The 8756-nt window shown below is 37.3% G+C and overlaps 1 protein-coding gene across 1 annotated transcript in view; it reads left to right on the forward strand.

Moving 5' to 3' along the window:
• GNS (glucosamine (N-acetyl)-6-sulfatase) overlaps positions 1–8756 on the forward strand; it is a gene marked incomplete at its 5' end in the record, with an annotated part of 48599 nt that overhangs the window by 19673 nt on the left and 20170 nt on the right. The window contains 2 exons of the mRNA XM_005872696.2: positions 1139–1257; positions 3419–3522. Coding sequence (XP_005872758.1) covers positions 1139–1257; positions 3419–3522 — 223 coding nt within the window. The remainder of the gene's footprint in view (positions 1–1138; positions 1258–3418; positions 3523–8756) is intronic.

Raw genomic sequence — 8756 nt, forward strand, 5'->3', positions numbered from 1 at the left:
TTTTTTTTTTTAAGTTTCCCCCCAGCCGATGTGGCTCAGTGGTTGAGCGTTGAACTATGAACCAGGAGGTCAGGGTTCAATTCCCAATCAGGGCACATGCCCTGGTTTAGGGCTGAATCCCCAGTAGGGGGTGTGCAGGAGGGAGCCGATCAATGATTCTGTCTCATCATTGATATTTCTACCTCTCCTCCCTTCTCTAAAATCAATAAAAAAAAATATTTTTAAAAAAGTTTCCTGTATCTAAGGAAAAGGTCAGTTTGTTTGTGACCAGTCTCCCAATATTTACATAAAACCCAAAGGCTTAGACTAGAGCAAATTATTTACCTTTGCTGTTTGTGATTTTCAAGAAATTCTCTAATTTTTCAAAAAATTCATTACTTAAGTTGTAATCTATTACTTATTACCAAGGGTTGGCAAATTTTTTCTGTAAAGGGCCAGATAGTAAACACTATAGGCTTGCAGGCTATATGATCTCTGTTGCAGCTGCTCAGCTCTGCTGTTGGAGTGCAAAAGCAGCTCAAGACAGTATGTGAAGGAATGAGCATGGTTGTGTTCTAATAAAACTTTATGTGTATATAAAAAAGAGACAGTAAGTTGTTTAATGGGTCCTTTCAGATTTATAAACTGAAAAAGTTCTGGAAATCTGTCTCACTATGTGAATATATTTAATACTACTGATTTGTACACTTAAACACTAAGATGGTAAATTTTATATTATGTGTTTTTTATCACAATTTAAAAGCAAACAACACACAGTGGGCAAACTTTGGTGCATGGCTGCAGTTTGCCAGCCCCTAGTTTAGATCACAAACACTGTTGGGGCACAGGTCCATGTGAATTAATCTGTATTAATCAGTGCTGAGTTGACAACTTGCCCTTGTCTCTCCTCTCATCAACAGTGATAATAAGTAATAAAACTAGTTATAAAAAGCCTCATTCATTTCTTTGGAAACAGTTCAATTTAGATTGAGGTAACTATTCTAAATTTTTCTAATCTTTTTTTTTTTTTGCAATGAGGCATTTGAGGAAAGGAAATTTGGAAATTTCTTCCATTTTGGGGAGAATGGTTTTGAGGTTTTACAGGTGTCCCTGAGCCATTTTCTTTGAGGTTCTACTGACATCCTCTGTTTACATCCAGGTGGCAAACTCTACTCTCAGTTGATGACCTTGTGGAGAAACTGGTCAAGAGATTGGAGTTCATCGGGGAGCTCGACAACACTTACATCTTTTATACTTCTGACAATGGCTACCACACAGGTAAGGGGCATGGTTAGGTATTCCTGAGACCTTCGGGAGGTGCCTTTCCTTTTTCACCCAACCAGGATCACTGGCAGGGAGCTCTGGTCCCTGTAGAGCAGTTTAGAGGCCAGAGGGAAGGTCTTGCCCTCAGGTCCTCTCTGGTCAGAGGGCCCACTCATTGCCACATGGAGAGACCGGTTTCATTATTTGCTGTGTCATATGCTATATTACGTGATATTCCAAGAGTCGGGAGCAGAGTGAGCTTGATGGGTTAGAGGCAGGATTTATGAAGGAGGTAAGAAGTTGAACGGGATTTCAAAAACAAGTAGACTTTAGAAAATAAGGGTAAGACATTTTACATAGAAGATCAAGAGAAGATTATATTGGGTGCGGGGGGGAGTCTTTCATGCGAAATTGTGAAATTAGTTTTGTGTGTGTGAGTATGGGTTTTGTGTGTGTGTGTGTGTGTGTGTGTGTGTGTGTGTGTTTTGTCTTTTTAAAATTGCACGATGGCCCTGGCCGGTTTGGCTCAGTGGATAGAGCGTCGGCCTGCGGACTCAAGGGTCCCGGGTTTGATTCTGGTCAAGGGCATGTACCTTGGTTGTGGGCACAACCCCAGTGGGGACTGTGCAGGAGGCAGCTGATCGATGTTTCTAACTCTCTATCCCTCTCCCTTCCTCTCTGTAAAAAAAACAATAAAATATAAAATAAAATAAAACCTGCAGGATGAATAAGCCCCTTGTTTTTGACTTTCATCCTTTCTACTTGAACCTTTTGCAGGTTAAAAACGAATATTTTCTTCTTTCCCCACCTATAAATTTTATAAACTTGAGTGGAATTAACCTGAGGCTTGCTTGCATAGAACAGATTGGGCGTTTAATCTATTATTGTGAATATTTTTTTAAATGTATTTTATTGATTTTTTACAGAGAGGAAGGGAGAGGGATAGAAAGTTAGAAACATCGATAAGAGAGAAACACCGATCAGCTGCCTCCTGCACACCCCCTAATGGGGATGTGCCCGCAACCAAGGTACATGCCCTTGACTGGAATCGAACCTGGGACCCTTCAGTCTGCAGGCCGACGCTCTATCCACTGAGCCAAACCGGTCAGGGCTATTGTGAATATTTTTAAGCACTTGAAGTAGAGACTATAAAATAAACCCCATTATCCAGCTTCAGTTTTCAGTTGCATGTGGCCAGTCTTTTGAATTCTTCCTACCCTACCCTGGTGTGTGTTTTTTTAGCTAGAAGGTTTTGTAGAATCTCTGGAAATTGTGATTCCACACATCAACACTTAATTGTGCATCTGACTAGTTTATTATGTATCAGGATCTAGAGTCTGCATGCTACCTTTAGCTTTTGTGTGTCCTAAAAGCTGTCGTTGCCACTGATTGATTGGAAAAACTGGTCTTTTGTCCATTTAGAATATCTGACATCCTGGCTTTTATCTTGTTTATTTATACTTAGCATTTCCTATAGATTGGTAGTCAGATCTAGAGTCTTAATAGAAATTCACATTTTCAGCAAGCATGCTTTCTTGGTGATGCTGCTGTGTATTTCCTGTTGCATCACTTCATGATGTCTCGGAGTCTGGTTGCCCCACTTCAGGGATGCTAGTATTGATTGATGGCCCATGTGGTGTCAGCCTGTCCTGTGAACCTTTTGTGGTTAAACTTCCATTGATGGTTAAATTCATTTTTCCCTCAGAAATTGTAAAATGTTGACTTTATAACTCTCTTCTTCCTTTTGCATTTATTAGCTGGAATTCCTCAGAGAAGAACTTTCCCTCAACTGTTCAGTTATTTTGAAATGCAGTTTATTCAGGAAAGGCCAGATAAATGTTTTTGTTCCTTTAGCAGTTTTCAGAATAATCTCATTCAGTTGTGATCAGATTGAGTATCAGACATAAATTATGCATTTGTGTTTCAGTACTTCCCAGTCACTCTTTTTCCTGAATTTGTCCTATCTTAGATCAGGGAGTCCCCCTAGGCATTTATTTAAGGAAGATGAACTCATTGTTTCCTGCCTTGTAGTAATGAGACCCAGGCAAATTTAAACCCCCTATTAAAGCACCATAATTAGAGGAACAAAGTTGTTTTGTTTTTGTTGACTAAATGAATGTATATGCGTGACACTTCCATCTGGGCTCCATCTTTACCCTTTGCATTTTGTTTTCAGGACAGTTTTCTTTGCCAATAGACAAAAGGCAGCTGTATGAGTTTGATATCAAAGTTCCACTGTTGGTTCGAGGGCCTGGGATCAAACCAAATCAGACAAGCAAGGTAGGTGTCTGACAAGATGATGCTGTTTATAGGTAGCACTTGCATGAGAAAATAAGGCTGATTAGATTTCTCCTCCTGTGAGATGAAAGCTGATTGATTTAAGATTGTGTAAGTGTCCCATGGAAACAGTGACTTTTTTTAAACACCTGACCACTCCCTATTAATTGTATCCCCCCCAAATATATATGTACATATATATACACATACATGTACATTATATATATATAACATCAGCATGAATAACTTTTGTCTTATATTAAATTTTAAAAATTATAGTTAACATACAGTGTATATTAATTTCAGGCATACAAGATCGTGATAAGACATTTGTATACCTTGAAACGATCACCACGAGATAAGACTAGTACAGTGATGGTGAACCTATGACACACATGTCAGAGGTGACACGCGAACTCATTTTTTTGGTTGATTTTTCTTTGTTAAATGGCATTTAAATATATAAAATAAATATCAAAAATATAAGTCTTTGTTTTCCTATGGTTGCAAATATCAAAAAATTTCTATATGTGACACGGCACCAGAGTTACGTTAGGGTTTTTCAAAATGCTGACATGCCAAGCTCAAAAGGTTCGCCATCACTGGACTAGTACCTACCCAGCCCCATACATAGTTATAACAGTATTATTGACTATATTGCCTATTCTGTACTTTACATACCTGTGACTAATTTTATAACTGGCAGCTTGTATTTCGTAATCCCCTTCACATTTTTCGCCCTTCCCTTCACCACCTTCCCACCTGGCAACCATCAGTTTGTTCTCAGTATCTATGAATTTGTTTCTTTTCTCTTTTTTTGGTTTGTGTATTTTGTATTTTAGATTCCACATAAGTAAAGTCAGACATTACTTGTCTTTCTCTGTCTGACTTATTTCACTTGACATGATACCCTCTGGGTCCATCCATGTTGTTTCACCGCCTCTTCTTTATTTATTCATCTATCGATAGACGCCTAGTCTACTTCCATATCTTGGCTATTATAAATAATGCTGAAATGAACATAAGGGTGCATTTATCTTTTCAAATTACTGTTTTCAATTTATTTGGATAAATACCCAGAAATGGGATTGCTGGGTCATATGGTAGCTCTATGTTTCATTTTTTGAAAACTCTCCATATGTTTTCCATAGTGGCTGCACCAGTTTACAATCTCACCAGCAGTGCAGGAAGATTCCCTTTTCTCCACATCCTCACCCACACTTGTTTGTTGATTTACTGATATTAGCCATTCGGAGAGGTGTGAGGTAATATCTCACTGTGGTTTTGGTTTGCATTTCCCTGATGATTAGTGATGTTGAGCATCTTTGCTTGTGTCTGTTTGCTATCTGTATGTTCTCTTCGGAGAAATGCCTGTTCAGGTCCTCTGCCCATTTTTAAATTGGATTGTTTGGCTTTTTGACGTTGAGTTGTATGAGGTCTTTATATATTTTGCATATTAACTCTTTATCAGATATATCATTTGCAAATATATTTTCACATTCAGTAGGTTGCCTTTTTGTTTCATTGATGGTTTCCCTTACTGTGCAAAGGCTTTTTAGTTTGATGTAGTTCATTTACTTATATTTTGTTTTAACACTGCCCTAGATGACATATACTAAAATCAATGTCAAAGAGTCCATTACTCATTTTGTCTTCTAGGAGTTGTATAATTCCAGGTCTTACATACAAGACTAATCCATCTTGAGTTTATTTTTGTATATGGTGTAAGAAAATGGTCTAATTTCATTTTTTGCATGTATCTATTCTGTTTTCCTAGCATCATTTATTGTTGAAGAGACTATTTTACCTCCTTGTATATTCTTGCCTCCGTTGTCGTATACTAACTGGGCATATAAGCATGGGTTTATTCCTGGGGTCTCTATTCTGCTTTGATCTACATGTCTGTTTTTGTACCAATACTGTATTGTTTTGATTACTATATCCTTGTATTATAGTTTGAAATAAAGTAGTGTGATACCTCCAACTTTTTTCTTCTTTCTCAATATTATTTTGCCTATTCAGGGTGTTTTGTGGTTCCAAAAAATTTTTAGGATTATTTGTTCTACTTTTGTGAAAAATGACATTGGTATTTTTTAAAAATATGTTTTTATTGATTTCAGAGAGAAAGGGAGAGGGAGAGAGAGATAGAAACATCAACGATGAGAGAGAATCATTGATCGGCTGCCTCCTGCACGCCCCCTGCTGGGGATCAAGCCCACAACCAAGGCATGTGCCCTGACCAGGAATCCAATTGACCTTAGGGTTCATAGGTAGATGCTCAGTTACGCCACACTGGCCAGGTGCCACTGGTATTTTGATAGAGATTGCATGTAATCTTGCTTTGGGTAACATGGACATTGAAACAGTATTCTTTCAGTCCACAAGCACAGTATATCCTTCCATTTACCAGTGTATTACAGTTTTCAGAGTATAGGTCTTTTATCTTCTTGGTTAAGTTTTTCATTTCTTTTTGATCCAATTGTAAATGAGATTATTTTCTTCTCTTTCTGATAGTTCAGTATTAGTATATAAAATTGCAATAGATTTCTGACAATTTTTTCTGCAACTTTACTAAATTCATTTATTAATTCTAATAGTTTTTGGTGGAATCTTCAGGGTTTTCTATATATATCATATCATGAGCAAATAGTGATAGTTTTACTTCTTTTCCAATTTGGATGCCTTTTATTTCTTTATCATGTCAGATTGCTGCGTATTCTTGTCTTATTCCTGATCTTGGAGAAAAAGCTTTAATCTCTTCATTGTTGAGTGTGATGTCAGTTGTGGGTTTCTCATATACGGTCTTTATAATCAGGTATATTCCCTTTATCTCCACTATGCTGAAAGTTTTTATCATAAACTAGAGGCCCAGTGCACGAAATTGTGCATGGGTAGGGTCCCTGGGCCTAGCTGGCGATCAGGGCCAATTGGGGCCTTTCGGCTGCTGGCTGGGGCCTTCCTTAGTTCTGCCTTGGTGGTCAGTGCACGTCATAGTGAGCAATCGAACTCGCGGTCTCCCGGTTGAACTCCCAAGGGGACACTTTGCATTTTAGCCTTTTATATATATATATAGATTGGTGTTGGATTTTTTCAAATGCTTTTTCTGTATCTATTGATATGATTATATGATTTTTCTCTTTCATTTTGTCTTTGATTATATGATTTTTATTCTTTATTTTGTGCATGTGGTATGTCATGTTAATTGATTTGTGGATATTGACCCAACCTTGCATCCTTGGAAATAAACCCCACTTGATCATGGTGTATGATCTTTTTAATGTATTGCTGAATTTGATTTGCTGATATTTTGTTAAGGATTTTTACATCTATGTTCATCAGGGATAATGGCCTATAATTTTCTTTTTTTTGTTGTGTCTTTGTCTGGTTTTAGTATAAGGGTACTGCTGGCCTTGAATGAGTTTGGGAGCTTTCCTCTCTTTAATATTTTGGAATAGTTTGATAAAGGTAGGTGTTAATTCTTTGAATGTTCAGTAAAATTCACCTCTGAAGCTGTCTGGTCCAGGACTTTTGTTTGCTGGGAAATTTTTGATTATAGATTCAATTTCATTATTAGTAATTGGTCCATTCAGATTTTCTATTTATTCCTGATTCAGACTTGGAAGGTTATATTTCAAACATTTATCCATTTCTTTGAAGTTGTCCAATTTGTTGGCATATAATTATTTGTAGTGTTTTCTTATCCTTTGTATATATGTGATACCACTTGTGTCATTTCTCACTCATTTTGGATGTTATTTATTTGGGCCCTCTTTTTTTCTTAATGAATCTGGTTAAAGATTTATCAATAATGTTTATCTTTTCAAAGAATTAGCTCTTAATTTATTGATCTTTATTATTTTTTTAGTCTCTAATTTATTTCTGATCCTTGTTATATCCTACCTTCTACTAACCTTGGGCTTTGCTTTTTTTTTTCTTGTTCCTTTAGGTATAAAATTATATTGTTTACGTGAAATGTTTTTTGTTTCTTGAGGTAGGCCTGTATGGCTGTGAATTTCTCTCTTAGAACTGCTTTTGCTGTGTCCCATAGGTTTTTGGACCATTGTGTTTCCATTTTCATTTATCTCAGGGTATCTTTTAATTTCCTCCTTGATTTCTGTATTAACACATTGAGTGTTTAGTAGCATGTTGTTTACCCTTCATGTGTTTGTTCCAGTTTTTTTTCTTATAATTGATTTACAGTTTCATACTGTTATGATCAGAGGAGATGCTTGATAGAATTTCAGTCTTCTTAAGTTTGAGACATCTTTTGTGCCTCATCATTTGGCCTGTCCTAGGAAATGTTCCATGTGCACTTGAGAAAAATGTATATTCCATTTATTAAATTCATATGATCTAAAATGTGCCTTTTTTAAATGTGCCTTTTTAAAATTTTATTTTGTTGAGAGTATTACAGATGTCCCCATTTTCTCCCTTTGCCCCCCTCCACCCATCTCCCACCCCACCTGTCTTATTGTCTGTGTTCATGGGCTATGACTAATTTGTACTTTTAAATCCCTTTGCCTTTTTCACCCATTGCCCCAAACCCCCTTGTATCTGGCAACCGTCAAAATATTCTCTGTATCTATGAGTCTGTTTCTGTTCTGCTTGTTCATTTATTTTGATTTTTAGATTAAATTGGTGATAGAAATATATTTATTGCCATTTTATTGTTCATACTAGGGGCCTGGTGCACGAAGATTCATGCACGGGGGTGGGGGGGTCCCTCAGCCTGACCTGCACCCTCTCCAATCTGGGAGCCCTCAGGGGAGCCCTCTCCAATCCGGGAGTTTCTGTCTGACTTTGCAATCATATGAGCGAATTGTCTGAGACCCCCAACCCAGTTTGGTTTGTTGCTCACAGAATAATAGAGGCTTTTTTTTTTCTTTGCTTCATTGGTGGAGATTTCCTGGAAGTTTTAGAATAGCTTCCCTTTAATTTTTCCTAGACACTCTGATTTTACTTATGTCTCTCATCTTTGCTTTCCCTCCATCTCCAACCCGCAACAGTAACTTGCTCCAGGATCACTTTGCTCTAGTGTCTAGGACAGTGGTCGGCAAACTCATTAGTCAACAGAGCCAAATATCAACAGTACAATGATTGAAATTTCTTTTGAGAGCCAAATTTTTTAAACTTAAACTATATAGGTAGGTACATTGTTATTAACTTAATTAGGGTACTCCTAAGGCTTAGGAAGAGCCACACTAAGGGGGCCAAAGAGCCGCATGTGGCTCACGAGC

This window comes from Myotis brandtii, unplaced genomic scaffold, assembly GCF_000412655.1.
Source record: "Myotis brandtii unplaced genomic scaffold, ASM41265v1 scaffold389, whole genome shotgun sequence".
Classification (NCBI taxonomy): Eukaryota; Metazoa; Chordata; class Mammalia; order Chiroptera; family Vespertilionidae; genus Myotis; species Myotis brandtii.